Source organism: Neofelis nebulosa, chromosome 4 (genome assembly GCF_028018385.1).
Source record: "Neofelis nebulosa isolate mNeoNeb1 chromosome 4, mNeoNeb1.pri, whole genome shotgun sequence".
Lineage (NCBI taxonomy): Eukaryota > Metazoa > Chordata > Mammalia > Carnivora > Felidae > Neofelis > Neofelis nebulosa.
In genome coordinates this window covers 87,915,320-87,940,294 of record NC_080785.1, presented here as the reverse complement: position 1 = coordinate 87,940,294, position 24,975 = coordinate 87,915,320, and the positions used below count along the sequence as shown (strand labels likewise).

The 24,975-nt window shown below is 39.8% G+C and overlaps 1 protein-coding gene across 2 annotated transcripts in view; it reads right to left on the bottom strand.

Moving 5' to 3' along the window:
- Window positions 1-24,975, bottom strand: part of GSAP (gamma-secretase activating protein) — a 259,405-nt gene that overhangs the window by 152,111 nt on the left and 82,319 nt on the right. The window contains exons 2-3 of one of the 2 annotated variants that reach the window (XM_058725310.1): window positions 13,360-13,525; window positions 7,393-7,444 (exon numbers count right to left, since the gene is read on the bottom strand). In XM_058725310.1, the coding sequence (XP_058581293.1) occupies window positions 7,393-7,438 (46 nt within the window). In that variant the 5' untranslated portion in view covers window positions 7,439-7,444; window positions 13,360-13,525. The remainder of the gene's footprint in view (window positions 1-7,392; window positions 7,445-13,359; window positions 13,526-24,975) is intronic. The other variant, XM_058725311.1, reaches the window with a different exon arrangement.

The following is a 24,975-nucleotide window of genomic DNA, read 5'->3' as shown; positions in this document are numbered from 1 at the left end:
TTATCACGACCTGGATATTTTGCTATAAAATTCATCTTTGGGTCAACTGAATAAACTTGAATGGGTCTGAGGGTTAGGTGGTAATGATGTTTTGAGGTTAGTTTCCCGATTTTGATTGTTCTACTGTGTTTATGTAAGAGAATGTTCTTGCTTGTAGAAAATATATACTAAAGTTTTAGAGGATATTGGAACATCAGATTGGCAGTTACTCTCAAATGGTTCAGAAAAAAAGTTATTTATAGGATACTTCCAACTTTTCTGTAAGCTTGTGATTGTTTCAAGATGTGAAAAATATTTTTAAAACAAAAATATTTTCATGGGGTGTCTGGGTTGCTTGGTCGGTTGAGCATCTGACTCTTGATTTCGACTCAGGTCATGATCTTGAGGTTCATGGGATCTGTACTAACAGTGTAGACAGAGGCTGCTTGGGGTTATCTCGCTCACTCTCTGCCCCTCCCCAGCCATCTCTCTCTCAAAATAAATAGATACATGTAAAAAAAATGTGTAAACAAAAATAAAAAATAAAAACAAAAAGATTTTCAAAATGACTGGTGTTTCAGAAGCTTTATAAAGTATTTTTTTTTCGTTGAGGTCCCTGGGTGGCTCAGTCGGTTAAGTGGCTGACTGGACTCTTGATTTCAGCTCAGGTCATGATCTCATGGTTTGTGAGACCCAGCCATGTGTCAGGCTCTGCACTGACTGCTCTAGCCTGTTTGAGACTTTTTTTCTCTCTCTCTGTCCTCTCTCTCTGCCTCTCTGCCCAATTCCCCCCACCCCGCTCTCTCTCAAAATAAATAAATAAACTTTTATTTTTTTCCCAGAGAAAAAACTATTATTTTTGTGTTAAGAGCAAACTTTAAATAATGACATGGGTGGGTGGATTTAAAACATCAAATTATCAGAAGATGTAAAGGCTTTAAATTAGATTACATTTAAAGAAATGCAAAGAAAGTTTCTGAACTTATTAACCTTGTGCTTTAAGAAGTATAGTCTCCCTTAGGGCCCCTGGGTGGCTCAGTTGGTTGAGCGTCCAACTTTGGCTCAGGTCATAACCTCTACTGTTCCTGACTTTGGGCCCCATAATGGGCGGGCTCTCCACAGTCAGCACAGAGCCTGTTTGGGATCCTCTGTCCTCCTCTTTCTGCCCTTCCCCTGCTTGCGCTTTCTCAAAAATAAATAAACATTAAAAAAAAAAAGAAGTGAATACTCCCAACTGACTGAAAATAAGCCATAGTCGAATAAAAGCAGAAGCATGATGGAACACTGTATTTTTTCACCTCTTCAATGACTTTTTTCCCTAATAGGAATCTTCCATTAACTGGCCTCAGGAAAAAAAAATTACTAAAATGAAACATTTTTTTTCAGAGCCATAATATGACTTTATTTCATAGGGAAATAGATGGAAAAAGATTAAATAATAACTATTACAGAAACACTTTCATTAAAAAATGTACACATTTTTTAAATGGCACTTAGCCATTTAAAAAGAAATATGTAACAGGTATTTGTGTGTGCAGCAACTTCTATGTCCAACTGCCATGTGTTTTGTATGCAGATTTATTATTTTTCTTTCAGATTTCTGAACACAGTGGAAGCCATGAGAGAGAATATCTGAAGCAATTCATTAAAATCTTGGCAGCCTGACCCTGAGCTCCTGCTTTCCCTGAAAGCTGCCTTTACTGAAGCTGAACGCTCTCCCAGCAGTCCCCTCCACAGAAGACCTATTGTCAGAGCCTTTGGAGGGGCAATTCCTGGAGGAACCACATCAGTCAATCTAGGTCGTGAATAAACAAAACCTACATAAATAAATTACCATCCCGAAAGCGGTGGGTTAGTGTGTGTTTTCAATCCTCCTAGGAAAATACATTCAATTAAAATTAAATGTTTTGTTGTAAGATGTAATGCTCCGATGCAGAAGATTCTGGTGTCCCTCCAGTGAGTGTCAGCTGTTGGGGGAGGGGGGAATGACAGGCTGTCTGTCCTTCAGCTGTTGAATCAAATGAACCTCTTTTCTTGGGCAAGACTGTACACTGAAAATATGTAGGTAATCTAAAATAAAAGGTGTTTCTCCTTGCTAAGAATTGCATTTTTCACCTGTTTGTGGTTCCGAATTTTTTCCAGCTGCTTTCCCCTGCACTTGGCTTTGGTTATTAGGGCTGGGAATTTCCTGATTCCAGTGTTGCATGGTAGCCTTTTCACTCCCTCCAGTTTCCTCCCAGTGGCCCTATCTCTTTGGTGTCTTTGTTCTCAGCACAAAATAGTCCCTGCAAGCACTGATCAAAGTTCTATGAATACACACTGACTCATTAGCTACTTAAAGATCTTCCTTAAGTAGCTTCTTTTCAAATTTCAGTGGTGGTTTATTTATCTTACCATGAATCACCATATACAAAGGGAACATGAATTGACCTGAAGTATTAAAAAAAATCTGTATCATAGAAAATCTTTTTGAAAAAGATTTTACCGTGCCAAAAAAAGAAAGAAAAAAAACCCCCAAAAACGTAAACCTCTGACCCTTTCTCTAGGTGCATGCTAATACAGACTACTTCAGAGATATAACTAGCTCAGTGCATTTCAAGAGGATCCAAGCGGTTAGTAGCCAAAATGACTATGCGTTTGTAGGTGATTTTTTTCAAGTTTAATTGAGGATTCCATTAATGTTCCCCCTTCAGTTCATTTAATTTTTGGAACCATATTAAATTTAAACCCTCCTCATTCTCAAAAATCCAAGATATTTATGTTAATTAAGACTGGTCTCTGGGTCTGTTGAAAGAATGGAAGAGGAATCAGATCTCTTGCTCTTAAAGAGAAATCAGAATACCATCAGAACACTTAGTCCTAATGGCAGCCTAAAGCCTGCAATGTGTCACCTTTCTCTCCAGCTTTCCAAATGTTCATCTAATCTGTGTCCACCCTTGGGAGCGGTTCCCCATGTAGGTGTTCTTTGATAGTATCAAATCCTCCTTGCTTAAGAAAAAGCCTGATATTCACACCATACTGGCAAAATGCTCCAGGAATCTCAAGAGGGTAAAGAATTTCGGGTATTAAAACAAACAAACAAACAAAAACAAACTAGCAAAGTAACAGGGCGATGTACTCAGTCCTTGACTGTGAGTTAAGAAGTTTGAATTCTTGGGGTGCCTGGCTGGCTCAGTCTGTAGAGCATGCAACTCTTGATCTTGAGGTTGTGAGTTCAAACCCCACATTGGGCACAGCACTTACTTTAAAAAAAGAAGAAAAAAAAAAAAAGGCCAGAATTCTTGTCTCAGCACTAGCATCTAGTTCTGTGACCTTGGGCAAGTCACTCAAACTTTCTGGACTTGGTTTCCTTGTTTGTAAGATAACAGAAGTTGGACTATAATCTTCGAAGTCCCTTTTAGTTATAAACAGTTCTATGATTCTGAACAGTAAGTTCTGTCAGTAAGTTCATATGTCAATAGAGGCTTCGGAGAAAAATTGCAACTCTAGTAACCAAAGAAACACCAGAATTTTAACAGATACCCTATATAGATATGCTGTACAAAGAAATGCAGAAAAATGGAATTGAGGATTAAGGAATATTAGGGACTTTTTAAAAACCAATTTACTTCTAACCCTCAATCCCCCCCCCCCCCCCCCGCCTCAAAAAGCAAACTGTAGGTTTATCCACAGTCCACTGGATAAATGCCTGATAGTTCTTTGGGGATAGTTAAACCCCTCTAGTTAATCTAAGATTCAAGCAATGTTGCTAGTATTTGCTTTAAAATGACTTAGCTGAGGTTTTTTTAGTGTTAGACAAATCTATCTCCTTGCATATGGATTATATGGAACCCAGATAAACCAACCCTTCTGTCTTCTGTCCTTCGGTCATTAGTCTCTTTCAATGTATGTAGCTGAGTAGTCATCTTGCAAAAAAATTGATTTTGAAATAAAGACTCAGATGTCTAGTGACTGAGTCCACTCAGTTTCCCCTCTTTCATATATTTACATATTAATTTCAAGCCATAAGTAAAAATTAAAGACTGCTCTCTCCCAGTCTCTTTGATGATGCAAAGATCAAAAATTTCCAAAAGGAAAGCTTTCTTGTTGGGAATACTGATTCCAAGCATGACTGGTCCCTAAATCTGACGACTGAGATGGTGTGTGGAGGAGTGACAAGCTCTGTGCCCCTCAGGAAGTTGGGAAGCAGTCAGGCACTCTCAGCCAAGGACTAGTGTAGGGATGGGCTGGCCTTCCTATTGAGGGCTGGGTCACCAACAGCTGACATTGGAATGTACATCAGAGTTACATCCTGTTGAAGTGAAAGACAAGTTCTATTTCCAGGAATTGCTTTCCGCACCCCCCCCCCCAAAAAAAAGCAAAAGGAAGTGGGGTTGAATACTGTTACAGCTCTGGGTAGTGAAGGTGCAACGTGCCCTTGGAATCAGAATCTTGTTGGTTAAAGGGTGAGGCAGGGACTGGCCTGGGGCATCCTCCCTCTCTACACCATCTCTAGTACATAGCTCCCCTTCACTGTTTCAGCTCTCCCAAAATTCACTGGAGAGCATGCCGGACCCAGGGAGGTCAAGAGGCAAATGAGGAAAGAGTTGTGGGACAGGGTAGTGGAAAGGAGATGTGGTAATGGTAGGGATCAAATCTTTTTCGGGCCCTCTTGTCCCCTTTCACTCCTTCTTAGGTCCCTCCTCATGCTCCATAAGCGAATGTCATGACAGCAATAGAGAACAGCTTTGTTCTCCCGGCACACAGTATTAACCACAAATTGGAATATCTCCCATTTGAGCATTTTATCTGGAATGAGATCTGACTCCCAGAGAAGAATGATTCTCCTCCCCAAATGCAAGTCCTGAGGTGGCGAGAGGTGCACCCCCTAAGGAGTCAGAGGAATGAGCTCTGTGCTCAGCCACTACCCCATGCTGCCCACAGGATGCCCAGCCCAGTCCCCACCTCACCATTACCCTGTGAAATTCCAGTTCTAAATGACACCTTTAACATGTATGGGAATCTCCTGGAGGGCTTGTTAAAACACGGATTGCTGGGCTCCAATCCCAAAGCTTCCTATTTGAATTTCTAACAAGCTCTCAGGTGATGCTGATGTCGCTAGTCTAGGAAAACGACTATTCCCACACATGGCAGGCATTTAACAAACATTTGTTTTTCATTTTCATAATGGGAGATCAGGGTTGAGTGCTGTGGAACAGAAAAAAAAACAGGAATCAGTTCATTTGCATTTGGGAGTTTATAGTTATTTGTTGTACTTTTCCTCACTCTGTTTCCCATGCTGTTGATGCAATTTTAGCAATTTTCAGGAAACAGCTGTTACTCACCTCCTTGAAAGACAATGAAAATTTAATAATAGGTAAATTGATATTTTGGAAGAAACTAGTGTTTCCTATATATCTGTGATAGCCATGCCTCTAACATAATTGACAATTGAAATTTTAGGGGTGATGTCAATTGACATTAAAAAAAAATAAAGTATATGTGTCAACTGACTTTTCAAATCTTTAGGAAAACTTATCATTTTTTTTTTAAATTTTTTTTTTCAACGTTTTTTATTTATTTTTGGGACAGAGAGAGACAGAGCATGAACGGGGGAGGGGCAGAGAGAGAGGGAGACACAGAATCGGAAACAGGCTCCAGGCTCCGAGCCATCAGCCCAGAGCCTGACGCGGGGCTCGAACTCACGGACCGCGAGATCGTGACCTGGCTGAAGTCGGACGCTTAACCGACTGCGCCACCCAGGCGCCCCAAAACTTATCATTTAAAAAGGTCCAGGTGTAGGGTGCCTGGGTGCCTCAGTCGGTTGAGCGTCTGACTTCGGCTCAGGTCATGATCTCACGGTCTGTGAGTTCGAACCCTGCGTAGGCTCTGTGCTGACCGCTCAGAGCCTGGAGCCTGCTTCAGATTCTGTGTCTCCCCCTCTCTCTGCCCCTCCCCCACTCATGCTCTGTCTCTCTGTCAAAAATAAATAAACATTAAAAAAAATTTTTAAAAAAGGTTCAGGTGAATTTAAGATACAAAACAGATGAACATAAGGGAAGGGAAACAAAAATAATATAAAAGCAAGGAGGGGGACAAAACATAAGAGCCCCTTAAATACAGAGAGCAAACTGAGGGTTGCTGGAGGGGTTGTGGGTGGGGGGGAATGGGCTAAATGGGTAAGGGGCATTAAGGAAGACACTTGTTTGGATGAACAATGGGTGTTATACATAGGGGATGAATCACCAGAATTTACTCCTGAAATCATTATTGCAATATATGCTAAGTTGGATGTAAATTAAAAAATAAACAAATACAAAATAAAATAAAATAAAAAATTACAAAAAAATAAGCTTCTGCACAGCAAAGGAAACAATCAACAAAATTAAAAGGCAAGCTACAGAATGGGAGAAAATATTTGCAAATGACATATCTGATAAAGGGTTAGTATCCAAAATATATAAAGAACTTATAAAACTCAACACCCCAAAACTAAATAATCCAATTAAAAATAGGCAGAAGACATTAACAGACATTTCTCTGAAGAGGACTTTTAGGTGGCCAACAGATGCATAAAGAGATATTCAATATCACTCATCATCAGGGAAATACAAATCAAAACTACAATGAGATATCACCTCAGACCTGTCAGAATGGCTAAAATCAAAAACTGAAGAAACAAGTGTTGACAAGGATGTGGAGAAAAGGGAACACTCACACATTGTTAGTGGGAATGCAAACTGGTGCAGCCACTCTAGAAAGAGAGAGAGGGAGAGAGAGAAACCAAGAAACAGACTCTTAACTATAGAGAACTGAGGGTCACCAGAGTAGAGTTGGGTCGGGGGATGGGGTTGGGGATAGGTGATGGGGATTAAAGGATACACTTATGATGAGCACTGAGTAATGTATATAATTGTTGAATCACTATATTGTATACCTGAAACTAATAAGACACTGTATGTTAACTATACTGGAATTAAAATAAAAAACTTAATTAAAAAATTAAAAATAAAAATAAAAAAATAAATAAGGTCCAGATGAATTAAGAGTACACTTACCATGAGGAGCAGTGAGTAATGTATAGAATTGTTGAATCACTATTTGTACACCTAAAACTAATGTAACACTGTTAACTATATTAGAATTAAAATAAAAACTTAATAAAAAAAGGTCCAGGTGATTTGCAAAGATTTACACCAGAACTTAGACAAAACAAAACAAAACAAAACAAAACAGAAAGAAGCATTTCTGACCTGAAGAAATCTTTTCTGACTCAGATGGTCATTTTTTATTATAGGCCAGAAAAATATTAGAGTCTGCACAGTGCAGCTGAGGATTGCTGGGTTTTTTTTCATGTCATTTCTTTGGCTCATCTCCTTTAGCTTCAAGCCTGAACACAGTTAGTTAAAAGAAAGTGGATTATTTAAAACTTACCTTTGTGGCTGATGATCTGTTCTCCAAACTCTCTCCTCTTAGACATACACACCTTGGGAAAAAACACACAAAGTATGTGAAAAATGTGTATTCCTCTCTACATTGATGACTGAAATCACTTTCAGTGATTCAGATTAAGTGATTTCAGATATTTGTCAGGACCACTGACGCGACAATATATTTTTTTATAACTCTTTCGTGCTCAAAAACCTTTACAGACTTTTTAAATGAATCTTTGTACCATCCCTCTGAGGCAAATGAGGAACAGGTGTAATTATCCCCTCTTCACAGATGGATAGGCAGACACAAAGGAAGGGACTGAAATCCAGCCCAGAAGGAAATCCAGCTAAGGGCCCAAATAATTCTAATACAATCTGCCTCTCCTATCAATGCCATGTTCCTTTGATTCATGAAAAGGTGGAAACTCTGAAGGCATTATTTTTCCATTCTTCAGTGATGTCCCAAACTCTGTAGGGACATCTGAAGAGAGGAAATGATGACAGTGGTAAATGTGGGCAGCAGCAGTGTGAGTCTATGAAACCAAAATTTAACCTTCCTGAATAATATGATCAAGGTCTATGCTGCATTCCGTCGGTACCTGATCAGCCCGCACCATGCTGTTATTTGCATAAAAGCAGACAGGGTGTAGGGTGCGGGCGGAGTAGTATTAAACTAATAGTCATAATTGCACAGCTGCAAACCTCTAAAAGTACCCAACATTTGGGAAGTACTAAGGTACCGGGAATTTTTCTGAATGACAATTAGAAAATATGCCGTCCCTGACCAGAAGCCAGACTGCTGACATGAAAGTGGAGAGGAGAATACAAGGGCCTTAAACCCTGCACTATGCAACGCCTTTCACATGGTACTGTTTTCTTAAGAGATTCCTATTGGGGTACCTGGGTGGCTCAGTCAGTTAAGCATCTGACTCTTGATTTCGGCTCAAGTCATGATCTCATGATTTGTGAGATCAAGCACTGCGTCGAGCTCTGCGCTGACACTGTGGAGCCTGCTTGCAATTCTCTCTTTCCCTCTCTGTCTGCCCTGCCCCAGCTCTCAAAATAAATAAATAACTTTAAAAAAAAAGAGAAGAGATTCCAATTACAGAAACTGTGACTTTAGGAATTACTGGTTTTAATAATCTCACCGTCTAAGCAATGAACACTATGACAGGAAGTCTCCAGACTGTCAGCTTCCACAAGGCCCTCACATATCCCTAGCATCTGAGGTGTTCCAGAAGCAGCAGCCCATCCCAGCGTCCCAGTTCCCCCAATCTCATCCCTGCCCTTCATACCTGCCAACCTCCCTGGAGGCTCTCCTCCCCAGAAACTCCCTCCCAGCGAACCTGAGACCGTAGGGAATGAAGGGTGACGGAGCCCTCAGAGGGTGGAGCTCTCAAAGGACAAAACTTCAGGGTTTCCCTGGGTTTCCCTTCCTGTAAGTGCTGTTCTTCACCAAGTGGAGTAACTTTTGAAGTGTGGAATTCTATTCAAGAAGGGGATGGAGCGGAAAAGAACAAAATTCTCAAAAGATACAGACTATAAAGTGGGTGACTTACTGATCCAACAGGGGTTTGCCTGAAATTTCAGAAAATAAGAATAAAGAAAGATCTTATCTATGCACTGTTCCTTCTAATATTTTAAAATCGAGAAGGTAACATGCTCATACATGACAACCTACGAAGATGGCATATATAAAGATACAAATAGGTATTCAGAGGGAGGCAAGTTACTGTTCTAATCAAATTAAAACTTACAGCTTACTTAATCGGACACATTTGATGTTATACCTAATTGTGCAGCAAGATAATAAGATACAACAGTAAGGAGATCATTGAAAAGAAAAGTAATTGGTACTACTTGACACAGCTTGACCAACATTTTCGGTTTATTTTTTTTAACTTTGATAGTTCAGTATAATTTGCCACCATCGATCTTTCCATAATGCCATGAGTGCTTTTGATTATCAGCATTCACACAGATATATTCATACTGAGAAAAGAAAAAAGAGTGTGTGGGCACCTGGCTGGCTCAGTCAGTAGAGCATGTGACTCTTGATCATGGGGCCATGAGTTTGAGCCTCATGTTGGGGGTAAAGTTTACTAAAAACAACCCCAAAAAACGAACAAAAAAACCTCAGAAACAAAAAAAACAAACTGTTAAAAAAAAACCCTACTGAATCAAATTCCTTTTCACTCAGAAAGGTCTCTGTCCCTCCCCACAAACTTATGTCCCTATTCCTCATGAGTTTTCATCCTCCCTATCCCTGCTACATTGGCGATTTTTATTCAAGTTATCAAATCAAATGAAAAGAATTACCTAAAGCATAAGAAAAAAAAATCAGGCCCACCCACTCAATCAGTCTTGAGGGGAAGAGCTGAGGAAATCTGTATTTAACAAGCAGCAAGGTAATTCTTCTTTTTTTTTTTTAATCTTTATTTATTTTTGAGAGAGAGAGAGAGAGAGACAGAGCATAAGCAGGGGAGGGACAGAGAGAGAGAGGGAGACACAGAATCCAAAGCAGGCTCCAGGCTCTGAGCTGTCAACACAGAGCCCAACACGGGGCTCGAACTCACAGACTGCAAGATCATGACCTGAGCCGAAGTTGGATGCTTAACCGACTGAGCCACCCAGATGCCCCAGCAGCAAGGTAATTCTTACCAGGCAAGTTCAGGAAATACTGGACTATGGGGTCCCTATTTTCCAAGTCAAAAATCAGAGCTCACAGATTTTTTTTACTTGTTAGTGAATTTATTTACAACACATGTTTTATTAAGATATACTTACTTACCTCAAATACTTTTATAAATAAAGTGGAATACAAATTAATGGTTTAAAGATATAGATAATCAATTGCACATTGACATCTTTTAATAAAATTCCCTTCTGTTTTTTCCAGAGATGACTCTACGTGAAATGAGAACCATCCAAAACATGGCTGCTGGCTGGCTAGGTAGGAGTTCTGCCCTGAGAGGGGTGAAGATCAGGGGTGTGAATGGGGAAGGGCAGACAAGAGCGTTGGCACAGAAAAAGGAGAGGCGAATGAGAACAGACTGAATCTGAGGCTGGGAAGCAAAAGGAGAGAGTGTTTTGGAATCAAGGGGCCAGGACTGTGTGGGTGGTGGGGCAATCACTACTATCAGCATCATCCACATAATAAACCTGAGCATCTGCATGTATGGCTACTGCTGTATCCAATAAACCCTTTGGATACAGAATAAGGTCAGAGAAGACAAACACTAGGACGTCATTTTCTTAAATAGCTCCCATAAAAAACAACATAGCTGATTTACCTTCAGAGCCATTCAAGTTAGAACTGGATTTCAACAGAAAGATAGACTGTCCCCAAAGAAATATATATTCCTTTAGGAACGAAGGGATAAGATCATCTATCATGAGCTTGCTCTGTATTAAGTACTGTGGAAGTAGCTCTGGCGTGTGGGTCCAATATTCATTCAACAACTCCTTCTTCAGTGTCTATCAAGGCTAATCACTGGGTTAGGTGTTAAGAATACACAACACAAAAGAAATGGTCTGTGCCCTCATGAAACTTTAAAAAAAATTTTTTTTTTTTAACATTTATTTTTGAGACAGAGAGAGACGGAGCATGAACGGGGGAGGGTCAGAGAGAGGGAGACACAGAATCCGAAACAGGCTCCAGGCTCTGAGCTGTCAGCACAGAGCCCGACGTGGGGCTCGAACTCATGGACCGCAAGATCATGACCTGAGCCGAAGTTGGATGCTTAACCAACTGAGCCACCCAGGCACCCCTCATGAAACTTTTAATACAGTGCACACAGACATTTAAAAATAAACACATAAATGTGGGTTGTGTAGTGAGTTTAAAATTTATAGTCACAGCCCAGATGTGCTGGAATGTGCCTTTATCTTTTTCTGATGGAATTCAAACTTAGCTCTTGAGTCCCCTTTCTGCTGATGGAAGGAAAATGAGCTCAGTCTTGCCACTTGAAGATAACTCAGTATCTTTCCATTTAAAACTAGTAAATATTCATTCTGATTCAAAGTTTTCCTTCCCCTTCTGTTTCCCTTTTTTTTTGAGGATTAGCAACTTCCCCAGGAACCCTAACTACCCTGCAGCATCGGTGCATGAGGGGCCTCTGTAGTGTGGTTGTCCACATGGTCGTTGGTGGGTCACATACATGAGCTGAGGTACAGTTTATTGCAAGTGGTATATGGCATCCACTGGTGGTGTCCATGGTCCCCACCATTGCTTCCAGCCTCAAGGTTCGCACACACAGTCTCCCCTGGTTGCATGGGCAATTTGCCACCACCCTCAAATCCTTCAGGGGCTTAAAACCTCTCAGCAATTTCCTCACACCACTCTGACATGTGTAGTGTTCTAGAATGCTGCCCTCACTCAGACCATCTGCCAGAACTTACTCAGTCCTTGTTACCCAGGCGTCCTATTGGCTGGGTGCTATTCCAAACTTGAGATTCATCTAAGTAAATCTGGATATTGCAATGACCTCCCTTGGTTTTGCCCCGTAGGGGACAGGGTGCCGGTGCTTCTTCTTGGCACCCGTTGGCATCTGTGCTCCACTCTTGGCTCCTCTCAATCTCCTCTCCTTGTCTGTTTGGAGGATAGATGGGGCACAAAGATTTTACAGATCTGTGAAATCAGGATGAATGCAAAACGAAGACATAGCCTCAGCCTCTCAGTTACAGGTGAGGGCTGAGTAAAGAACCGCATATATACAGGATGACCTTGGCCCAGGAGCTTCGTCCTCCCCAGGGAGAAAAGAAGGGGAAGAAAAATTAAATGTAACTTGGTGTTTAGTCACAAGAGACAAAGTTCCAATGTGGAAATGATTATCACGAACTGTCAAGTCTGTGTCATCCCGTTCCTAGCTGGAAACCATGGTTTACGTGTTCTTCAGAATTCAAAGTCACATTCATGCACTCCTGACTTTTCGGAATATAAACTGGGGAAGCCCACTACATTTACAAATTGTTACCCGCTCCTTGAAGGAAAAGTAGAGGATGGTCTGACACTGTATCCATAACAAGAGGCCCAATGGAGTTTAGAGAGCAGGAAGGGCCTGAGGCAGGAGACAAGCTTTCTCAGCCTGACAAGCACACCTCAGCCAGTCACAGGGTGCTCACAGCCAGCTGGGATCCACCAGCAAGGCCGCCTCCCCTGACCTCTAGCTGTTATCACCAGGGCCCAAAATAATACCACCACTTTGGGTGAAACCTGACCATAATGTGCATGAACACTCTCTTTAATATTTAAATCTGACTTGGAACTACGCTACAGCAATGTAAGCAGCAGAATCCAGACTATGAGGAAAGCTACAGGTCAAAAATAATCTGTCTTCTTAAATCTGAATAAAGAGAAAAGTAATATACAGATTGAAGGAGAAATAATTACAATGTGAGAGGATTAGATCCCAATTCAAAAAAGGAACTAAAAAAGCTGATGTATACACAGCAACAGGAAAATTGAATACCAACTGCCTATTTAATTATATTAACAAATTTTAGGTGTGATGATCCGGTGATTATTCTGTGAGAAGTTTGTTTCTTCTAGGGAAATATGCTTCAGGTACCTAAAGATGACATGATATGATGTAATGTGCTTCAAAGTAATACAAAAGGGGGAGTGAATGAGGGAAAGAATAGAATAGGACTGGCTTTAGGTTAATGGACATTGGGACTGAGTGATGGGTACATAAGGATTCATTGTACTATTCTCTCTATTCTGTGTATATTTAAAAATTTCCATAGCAAAAGTAAAAAACAAACAAACAAACAAACAAAAAACTACTTAGAACCTGTCTTGCAACTCTACCCTTCATATATAACTGTGTGTGACTACATAGGTACTACTCGGTAAACCGTGCCAGGGAACTTTTTTAAGAACACATTTGCAATGTATTCTTCACACACAGAAAGTGAAATGCAACTGGATTATATTCAATTTAAGAAGAATAATATTGTTGGGCACCTGGGTGGCTCAGTCGGTTCAGCATCTGACTTCAGCTCAGGTCATGATCTCACTGTTCGTGAGTTCGAGCCCCACGTCGGGCTCTGTGTTGGTAGCTCAGAGCCTGGAGCTTGCTTCAGATTCTGTGTCTCCCTCTCTCTCTGCCCATTCCTCACTCATGTTCTCTCTGTCAAAAATAAACATTAAAAAATATTTAAAAAAATTTTTTTTAACGTTTATTTATTTTTGAGACAGAGAGAGACAGAGCATGAACGGGGGAGGGTCAGAGAGAGGGAGACACAGAATCTGAAACAGGCTCCAGGCTCCGAGCTATCAGCACAGAGCCCGACGCGGGGCTCGAACTCACGGGTCAGATCATGACCTGAGCCGAAGTCGGCCGCCCAACCGATTGACTCATCCAGGCGCCCCAAAAAATATTTAAAAAAAAATTTTTTTTAAATGTTTATTTTATTATTTTTGAGACAGAGAGAGACAGAGGATGAACGGGGGAGGGGCAGAGAGAGAGGGAGACACAGAATCGGAAGCAGGCTCCAGGCTCTGGGCCATCAGCCCAGAGCCCGACGCGGGGCTCGAACTCACAGACCGTGAGATCGTGACCTGAGCCAAAGTCGGACGCTTAACCGACCGAGCCACCCAGGCGCTCCCCCAAAAAATATTTTTAATAAAATAAAATATTTTAGTTGGTGCACCTCGTTTCTCTTGCTCTTCCTAAATCTTTTCTGTTATAGAAAAATTGACGTATACACAAAAAATAGGGTGAATATTTGTAATGAAATCCCATGTACATATTTCCTGGCTTCAACAATGACTGATTCATGACCAGTTTTGTTTCATCTATATGCCTCACTTCTCTCTCATTTGTGAAACTAAACACAAATGTCCTCTTGTTTCACATGTAAATATTTCCATTTGTATTGCTAATAAAAAAGGCCTAAAAAACTCCACAGTACTGTATCTCACTTAAGTAATAAGTTATTTCTTGTTATCATTAAATAATCCAGTTAGTAAACAAGTTTCTCCCATTTTAAAAAACAATTCGTTTGTTCAAATCAAGATCCAAACACTACAGTTTAGACATATCTCTTAATTTTTTTTAAGTTTGTTTATTTTGAGAGAGACAGCTGGGAAGGGGCAGAGAAAGAGGGAGAGAGAGAATTTTAAGCAGGCTCCACACTGTCATGCAGAGCCCAATGTGGGGCTTGATCCCATGAACTGTGAGATCATGACCTGACCCAAAGTAACTCTGGGAGCTTTGTATTAAAGATGGCAGAGCCTTGGGGCACCTGGGTGGCTCAGTTGGGCAAGCGTCCCACTCTTGATCTCTGCTCAAGTCTGGGTCTCAGGTTGTGAGTTCAAGCCCCACGTTGAATAAAATATGAATGAATTTAAAAAAGAACGAATAAAATAAAAAAACTAAAAATACATAAATAAAGAGAGCAGAGGCTCCATCACCCTTGGCTCCTAAATGGCTGTAACAAGCATAGTGCTCCCATCACCACCATCAACAATACACAAATACTTACAATACACAAATACACTATCATCATTGAACAAGAAGTTTACTTTTATGATGTTAAGCCACTGAGATTTGGGGTTTTATCTCTCATGGAGGCTAGTGCACAGGTCAATTGCTAGGTGGGATGTTGCAGTGTATATTCATGGGTGAGAAATCATTGCAGTTGTGAAATTAGAAAATGTTTCATGGGGAAGGCGGATGGAGCTTGAGCTGTATTTTGAACTATGAGCTGTATGTCAGTGACTAACTGGAGAGAAGGGGTGGGAGTGGGAGTTACCAGAATAGGAGAGTAAGAAAGGAACCACAATAGGAGTTCACATGCAGCCAGGGAATGGAGAGACCACCCTGATGAGCAGGTGCAGGTTGGGGAGAATGGGAAATAAGGATGAAGAGAAGAGTGGGAGTAGGGTATGAAATATCCTTGAGAATTTAGGACCTGATTCAACAGCAGCCGCTGAAGTTTCTGAAGAGTGCCTGTTGAAAGGTCTATATTAAGAAAGTCAGTGAGACAAAAGAGTGCAGGATGGACCTAAAGAAAATAGATTAAATGAGTGACAATCCAGTTTAGATAAAATTAGAGATTATATTGGTAAAGGCAGTAGAAAAGAAGGGGTAAATGCAAGTGTCATCTTAAAGCAAAAACCCATAGGGCTGGACAACAGAAGAAAAAACATGAAACTAAAAGATTATTCAATCAGTAGATCTATGTCTAGTCCTATGTATAATAGTAACTCCTCAAACTGTTCAAAGTTCTATTGTTTGAGACATAATATTTAATATCTGTAAAATGAAGGGATAGAACCAGATGATCCCAAAGTTATTTCCATCTATAGAGCCCTTTGGTTATGAAATCATAAAGGAAAACATAAAACAACACAGGTGACACATCCAGTAGGAGGTAGAGAAGGGGTTAAGTGTTCCACTGGATGGCTGAAACAGTTTGTTTGAATTGTTGCCAATCTTTTGTATTACAATGTAGCAATGCATGATGCAAAAGTACTTACAGTCTCCAAGATTTTCACTAACATTTTGCCTTTTTTTTTAAAGTTTATTTATTTATTTAGAGAGTTTGAGCACGTGTGAGCAGGGGAGGGGCAGAGGGAGAGAGAGAGAGAGGGAGAGAGAGAATCCCAAGCAGGTTCCACACTGTCAGCGCAGAGCTCACTGCGGAACTCGTGAACTGTAAGATCATGACCTGAGTTGAAATGAAGTCAGATGCTTAACCGAGCACCCAGGCACTGCTGGAAGTTTGTACCTTTTAATCCCCCTTATCTATTTCTCCCACCCATCTCTCACCACCTCCCCTCTAGCAACCACCAGTTTTTGGTTTTTTTTTTTTTCTTTCTGTATTTAAGAGTCTGTTTCTTTGTTTCCTTATTTTGGCTCTTAGATTCCACATATAAGTGAAATCACATGGTACATGGTATTCGTCTTTCTCTTTCCCTTAGCATAATATCCTCTAGGTCTATTCATGTCACTGCAAATAGCAAGATCTCATTCTTTTTGATGGCAGAGCAACGTTCCGTTATATGTATGTGTGCCACTTCTTCATGCATTCATCTACTGATAGGCACTTGAGTTGCTTCCATATCTAGGTTATTGTAAATAATGCTCCAGTAGGGGTGCATTTATCTTTTCAATTTAGTGGGGTTTTTTCCCTTTGGGTAAACACCCAGTAGTAGAATTACTGGATCATAGAGTATTTCTACTTTTAATTTTCTGAGGAACCTCCATACTGTTTTCTTCAGTGGTTGCCATAAATTTACATCTCACCAACAACGCATGAGTGTTCGCTTTTCTCCACATCCCCACCAACACCTGTTATTTCTTGTCTTTTTGATACTGGCTTCTGACAGGTGTGAAGTGGTACCTCATTGTTGTTTTGATTTGTATTTCCCTGATGATTAGTGATGTTAAGCATCTTTTCATGTCTGTTGGTCATTTGTATGTCTTTTTTGGAAAAATGTCTATTGAGGTCCTCTGCCCATTTTTTCATTGGGTTGCTTGTTTTTTGTTTTTTTGTTTTTTTGTTTTTTGGTGTTGACATGTGTAAGTTCCTTATATATTTTGAATGATAACCCCTAATCGGATATATCACTTGCAAATATCTTCTCTCATTTATTAGGTTGCTTTTTGTTTTGTTGATGGTTTCCTCTGCTATGGGGGGAAAAAAACAAAAAATAAAAAACAAAAAAAAACCCCACAACTTTTATTTTGGTGTAGTCCCAATAGTTTATTTTTGGTTTTGTTTCTCTTGCCTGAGGAGACATATCCATAAACATGTTTCTAAGGATAATGTGTCTTTTCTTTCTTTTAGGAGTTTAATGGTTTCAGGTCTCACATTTAGATTTATCATCCATTTTGAGTTTATTATTGTGTATGGTGTAAGAAAGTGGTCTAGTTTCATTCTTTTGTATGTAGTTGTACAATTTTCCCAGCAGCATTTATTAAATATTCTTTTTCCCATTGAATATTCTTGCCTCCATTGTCATAGATTAATTGACCATATATGAGTGGGTTTATTTTTGGGCTCTCTATCCTGTTCCATTGCTGTTTTGTTTTCTTAGATTTATAATTATTCATAGATTTGTTTCATTTTGTATCACTTTATAAATAGGAAGGTTACTAGATGAAACTATTTTTTATTTTTTTTTATTTCTTTAAATAATCTTCACTTTCTATATGGGGCTCAAACTCATGACCCCAAGATTAAGAGTCACATGCTCTTCCAACTGAGCCAGCCAGGCGCCCCTGAAACTATTTTTCAAAGTAAACTAAGAAAGTGCTAATTTCCATCCTGAAAATAAGCCACTGAAGGACAAATAGAAAAACTAGTTCCTGACATTCAACAGTTTTCAGGAGTCCACCATTGCCTTCCTATGGCATTAAAGAAAAATATAGCAGGTATTTATTTTAAAAACTTATAAGGATCTTGGACAAGCTATGGAGACAATATACCGGTTCAATTATGCTACAGCATGGACACCAAGATGGATGAAATCAAAGAAGAAATGGGTTCACAAACATATATGACAAAAGACTGGTATCCAGGTTACGCACAGAACTACGGCTCAAAAATAAATAAATAAATAAACCACCTAATTAAAAAGCGGACAAAGATTTAAACAGACATTTCACAAACATAGGGCTATAAATGGCCAGTAAGCATGTCAAAAGTACTGAACATCATTAGTCATCAGGAAATGCCAATGAATACCACAATGGGTTCATTGTGTACCCACCAAAATAGGTAAAATTCCGAAGACTGACAACACTAAATGTTGGCAAGAACGTGGAGCAACCAAACCTTATACGTTGCTGACAGAGTGTGAAATGGCACAATTTTAGAAATGGGTCTGGTAGTTGCTTATAATATTAAGTATACACCTATGGCTCAGCAATTACATTCCTAAATACTTACCCAAGGCAAAGAAAAATAATATTCACAAACTTGTACAAAAGTGCTCATAGCAGCTTTATTCATCATGGTCAAATGTGAAAAACACTCAGGTTTCATCAATAGAAGAACGGATAAACCAACTGGTACAGTCATATAGCAGAATACCATTCAGCAGTAAAAAGGAACTAATTATTGGTTCACACAATAATTAAAAAATGGGTGAATCTTGGGGCGCCTGGGTGGCTCAGTCGGTTAAGCGGCCGACTTCGGCTCAGGTCACGATCTCGCGTTCCGTGAGTTCGAGCCCCGCGTCCGGCTCTGTGCTGACAGCTCAGAGCCTGGAGCCTGTTTCAGATTCTGTGTCTCCCTCTCTCTCTGCCCCTCCCCTGTTCATGCTCTGTCTCTCTCTCTGTCTCAAAAATAAATAAACGTTAAAAAAAAAAAATTAAAAAAAAATGGGTGAATCTCAACACTATGCTGAGTAAAAGAAATTTTGCCCATAAAGGCATATACTTTATAATTCCATCTATATGAAGTTCTAAAACAGGTTAAACTAATTTGTGGTGGTAAAATATTAGCACAGTGGTTGCCTGGGGGAAGGGGCAAGGTGAGTGAGGATCACCTGGAAAGAAGCATGAGGAAATTTTCTGGAGTGACAGTAATGTTCTCTGTTTTAACAGGGGTTTAGGTTACACAGGTATCTACATTTGTCCAAATGCAGCAAATGGCAACCTAATATTCGTACATCTCATTACATGGACATACCGCTTGAAAAAAAAATTGTAAACGAATATAGAACTCTAGTTAATGATATGCAGGCTGAAGTACACTGGTATCTGTAACTTACTTCATCAAAAACTTAAGATGGACTGATGGACAGATGCATGGAAAAATGGATCAAATGCACAGCTGGGTGGTAAAGCAAATATAGTAAAATGTTCATAATAGAATATGTATATGTGGGCATACGGATATTCACTATACAATTATTTCAACCTTTCTGTCTGTTTGAAGTTTATCCAAATAAGATGTTGGGTGGTGAAAGAAAAAAAATGAAAGAAAAAATCACATTTCTTATCATGATGCTTGATCAAAAGATAATAATTATTGATAAAATAAATGTTAGAGCAACAGGAAAAGAGGGGTTTAGACATAAAATGAGGCTAAGTGAACATTTAGTAAGCTCCTGATTCCCTAAGGTGTGCCTGGGTTTTTATGAAAGATATTAGATTTAATAAAAGTGTTAAAACTGTGGACACGGATGTCAGTATCCATCATTGAAAGGATTTGCAGAAAGAAAATCAGTGTGGGGAAGAGGAAGACTACAAAGAACAAAGGAAATAAAACTGAATTAAAGAGAATTAGGGAAAACTGAATGAACAGAACAAAATGTACATTTTCATTTTGACCAATTTCGTAAGAAAACAAAATGGTCAATTTTGAACTTTACAGAATCATGGTAGTGGCTTTTGTACACACATTTTTAGGTTCTGAATTAAATGCTTCAGTGAGATTTTACATACTATTTGAATACTTATTATTCAAAATGGTTGCAACAGAAAAATAGGCACATTGATCTTGGTTTTAGTATCTGTCAAAGCAGTAATTAAAGTAAATGTGACTGGAGTCCCCACTTCAAAAACCAAAGGGAAGGGCAGAAAAATTCAGCTGACAAATTGAGATTGGTGGGGCAAAGAAGTATTAATACCCTAACAGAGAGATGATGCTTCCAGAACTGAAGATAAAAGGTATCGTCATTAATGGGATACAAATCTGTCCATAATGAAGTATACGACTTATGTCTTTCTCAGAATAGATTTTCCTTGAGCCTTAAACCCTGAACTGTGCTGTGTCCCTGAAGATATCACAAAATGGCCTATTTTCACTTGTTAATCCCAGACCTAAATACTAATCTTTTACCTCACCTATTAGAGGATAGTTTAAATTAGCTTTATTGATCGCAGAACTAGACACCCATTACAATGTCTTTTATAGTTCCTGACCTAGCAGAGCATGAGAAGTATTTGAAGTATGAAATAAACACAGAGTGGTGTTGGTAGGGGGTTATATTTTAAATTGCAAGCACAACACTGATTTAGTTTCTGTTTTGTACATTCTTTTAATTCTACAGAGAAGAAAATTACTTGCAATATTGAACCACAATTGTCTGCAGGAGGTAAACATAAAGAATCTTAAATCAATTGACTTAATCAGTTTAGCATGTTTCATGTCTCTTCCAAGATAGAATAGAAATTAAATATCTTGCCACTACAAGAACCTTGACTGTAGTCTTGACACACTGGTTACAATGTTTTAGAAAATAATACTAGAATTTCACCTAGTTAACCTCATTTTAATGTAAGAACTTTAAAAACCTGTTTATTTAAGGATTAAATAATTTGTTTTGCTGTTATTAAACACTGTCAAGCTGTATTTATGAAATCAGATTCTGCAAAATAATTATTAATCCAGAAAAGCCTTAGACTTGAAGGCATTTTGAAAAGTGATTTTACTTGCCACTTAAAGCATAATATAACTTGCCTTCTGCAGTTTTGCTGGGGTGATTTGGTCATACACGGTGACTCTGAGGCTGGGGAGCTATAGGGTACCTGGTTTGGCTAGTGGGTGGCTCACAGGTCCTGTGCACACATGCACATGTGGGCTTATGGAGGGGCACTTCCACGGATGTGCAGTAATGACAGCCAGTGGACCAGAGACTTCAAATACTCAGGAGCAGAGCATATGGCTTCCTTCCAATGCCTCTATCCTTAGAATCTGCCTTAAAATTACTGAGCCAGTTGGTGTGGGCCACATAGGAGGTACAGTACAAGGAAGTAAGAACCATCAGGAAGGGCTCTGTCATATATGTACAGATACAAAGAGATAAATATAGAGAGAGATGCAGATATCTCACTTAATCCTCACAAACAGTTGAATGAAATAGTTACTATTATTACCTCTTTTGCACAGATAAGGAAATTAAATGTCAGAGAAATTAAGCAATTTGTCTAGAACCACGAGGTGGTCAGGAATGGAACCTGCACTCAAACTCAGGACTCCAAGACCCTGCATTTAACCACTGCACTACAGAAACAGACCTGAGCCTCACTGCCCAGGGTAGCTTCCCAGACGAATAAGAAGAGGAGATGGGCAATACAGATTGCAGGGATTGGATAAACGGAAAAGGAGAGGCCTTTCTAGGATGGGGAGAGCAGAAGCAAAAAGACAGATATGGGAATGCCTATTGATGGAACAGGCCTGACTGGGTTAAGGGATTCTTTTTTTGTGAATAAAATCATAGTATTTTACTACTTTAAAGCACATTCATACCCATCTAAAGGGTCCTTGAAATAATTCTTTTAGTAAAGGAGAAGGTATTATAATCCATCTCTGCATATATATAGAAATTAAAGACCAAGAAGGTTATACCTCCATCACATGCCCTACCCATCACAGGGCTTTTGTACATGTTGCTCCTTCTGCCTGGAGAGCAATTCTTCTCCTCTTCACCTTGGTAACTATTACCCATCCATCAGTTCAGTTCAACACTGACCTCCTAAGAAAGGCTTAGCTGACTTCCCCTGCCTTGGTCAAGTCCCTCCTTACTGTATGAACTCACTGAGCCAAGCACTTCGCCCTGTTAGGATGTATCATACTTATTCTACTTACTGGTGGGAACAAATGCAAAAAGAGGAAGTAACTGAATAAAAACAAATCAAGAGCGCCCAGGTCTGCCTAGGCTGGTTGCTCATACATTTTTCACTTTAGTACACTATTTATAAAAGGTCCAATTGGAAGATCTGAGGCTATTTTACCTGGCAAAGAGGATTTAGGGGAGAGGATCTGACAGCTGTCTTCAAATGTCTGAAGAACTATCATGTTGAAGGAGGATCAGACATATTCTGCATAGCTCCAGAGGGCAAAACAAAGACAAATGAGGTGAAAGACCAGGGAGGCATATTTCATTACACTATGAGGAAGTTAAATATGTAACAATGAGACCTGTCCAAATATGAAGCAGGCTATCTGTGAAGGAGGTGAGTATTCAAACAAAGGCTGGAGGAACGCATGTCAGGGCTGTTGCAGTAGAAATTTCTGGTAGGGAAATTTTTAGCCGCTTAGGCTTTTCTGAGACTAATGTGCTTCTACAGGTCTGGGAGGGACTTGAAGGCAAAACTGAACTTGATTTAAACTGACCTCAAGGAAGGAGAGTTGCAATGAGTTCTTATGATGCCGGACTAATACTGGGCTCTGTAAGTAATACATCTGCGTTTGTGGGTGGCACTTAGGTGCCATTGACGTCTTTGAGAGCCAGCATTCCAACCGTAGCTAGGGCCTTGCAGCTGCCCCTGTGACTGAACAGCAGGGAACACTCCAGTGTACAAGGGACTGATTCCAGGGTCACCCCTCCTCCTCTGAGTAGAATATGTCTCTCTTCCTTTTCCACCCCACCTGCAATCCACATATACACAAATACATTTCTACAGTGGAAGCTGTCACGGGATGCTGACAGATCTCTTCCAAATATTCTTGGAAGATGTTCTTTTTCCCAGCTTCTTAAGGCCACCTCTAATGCTGAGCACACTTTGACAGTAATGCTTCTCTCTCCTTATGCAAACACTCCAATAATGAAAGAGCCCCTGAGAGAAAATAAACTAAAAATCATCTTTTTAAGGCACCATTTCTATCTTAATTTCACAACAACAAAGGCCTCAAAAACTATGTGGAGGCTAAAAACTAGGAACCCTGATTTGGAAACTGAAGTCTAAGGACACCAATATTCGGAATGGAGGTGAACGGATCTCTAATTGTTATTCTTGGCAGATGCAGGCCTGGACCAACGATGACAGCTTTTCTATAGAGAAATGTAATCTGTCAAATAACCAGTTTGCAGATTCTGGAACTCAACTCATTTGGGAACAATCAAATTCAATACACTGTAATGTTAGAATTTCAGGATAAATGATCATTTATAAATCAAACCACAGTGTCTATTTTGCTGTGTGACAAGACATTTGGTAATCCAGTCATGAAATATTTATTGAGCCCTGTTACCTGCCAGGTAGTGTGCCAGGCACTGGCTCTGGAGAGGTAAACAAAATGGACGTGATCTGTGATGTTACAGGGTTTATTCTCTAATTTAGACTATAAAATAATAAGCACCAAATCAATTCATAACTACAAACTGATAATGTATATGAAGGGAAAGGGTCAGCAGACTCCTAAAGCCACAGTAGGCTTTCCTGAGGAAGAGAACTTTCAGTGAGAATTTAAGAATAAACGAGAACTGGGTGAGAGGTAAGGGAAAGGACATTCCTGGCAAAGGGCGCACCCCGAAGCCCTAGGGTATGAAAGAATGTGGCTTCTTTAAGAAATGGGGAGAAAGCCAATATAAGCAAGGGGGAAAAGCCTGGAGACGACACCAAGGAAGAATGCAGGGGCAGATCCTGTAGTGTCTCAGCAGCAACTAAGTGCATTCGGAAGCCCCACAAGAGGAGAGTGATGCAATTTATATTTTTAAAATGATTATTCAAAAGGTCAGACATGTGGAGAATGGATTAAGTGAAGGGAAGAACCGTGTCTCTTTTTACATAAACTCTCCATTCACAAAAATGACAACTTCCGATTTATAGCCATATTAATGTAGCATATTTAGAGTCACTTCTTTTAAGTGATTATAAGAGCCTAACATCCCACACATTTTTTTTTTGTTTACTAGGCAACTCTCTCCCAAGGAAACATACTATTGCTAAATGGATGAAAATTGAAATATTTTTTATTCAGGCATTATAAATTCTAACTCACATTGAGATGAAGACAAATTACTGTCTCCATGCAGAGGAGGGAGTAAAAATAAATGTGTTTTTATGTAATGTTGCATTTAGAATTTATCTCTATTTTATAATCAAGGGAAACTATGCACACTGAGGATGCTGGGATAGAAACAGAGCCAGAATTAGACATTGTCTATTCTTGACTATTTCTCTCTGTTTTTGTTGCCTGGTACTATTTCTTTCTGTGAAGCACTGTAGGAGTAGGCAGCTGGTCCTCTTCATCATTCTCATCAAATTTAAGTGTAGACTGGGGCGCCTGGGTGGCTCAGTTGACTAAGCATCCGACTTTGGCTCAGGTCGTGATCTCACGGTTCGTGAGTTCGAGCCCTGCATCAGGCTCTGTGCTGACAGCTCAGAGCCTGGAGCCTGCTTCGGATTCTGTCTCCCTCTCTCTCTGCTCCTCCCCAACTCACCCTCTATCTAAAAAGTAAAATAAACGCTAAATTTTTTTTAAAAAAATGTAAGTGTAGACTTCTAACAAAAGTGAATAGATGTAATTGGGTGATACAATACTGTGGAAAATGTGCTCTTCTCTTCCTGGTCTGAAAACAGTATCCTTGGCAGAATCCATTAGTCAGATCCATCAGGAAAAGGGCTGGAAATTAGTATTATATTAAAGGAATGCAAAGACAAAATAGTTTCTGGCATTCAAAATAGGATCATGCAGCAATCCAGGCTATTTTCCAAATACCTATTATTCCCTCTCCTCTCCCCAACAAAGCCCAAAGGACCCATTCTTTTTTTTTTTTTTTTAAGTTTATTTATTTTTTTTGAGAGAGAGAAAGAGCCCCAGTGGGGTAGGGACAGAGAGAGATGGAGAGAGAATTCCAGGCAGGCTCTGCACTGCCAGCACAGAGTCCCATGTG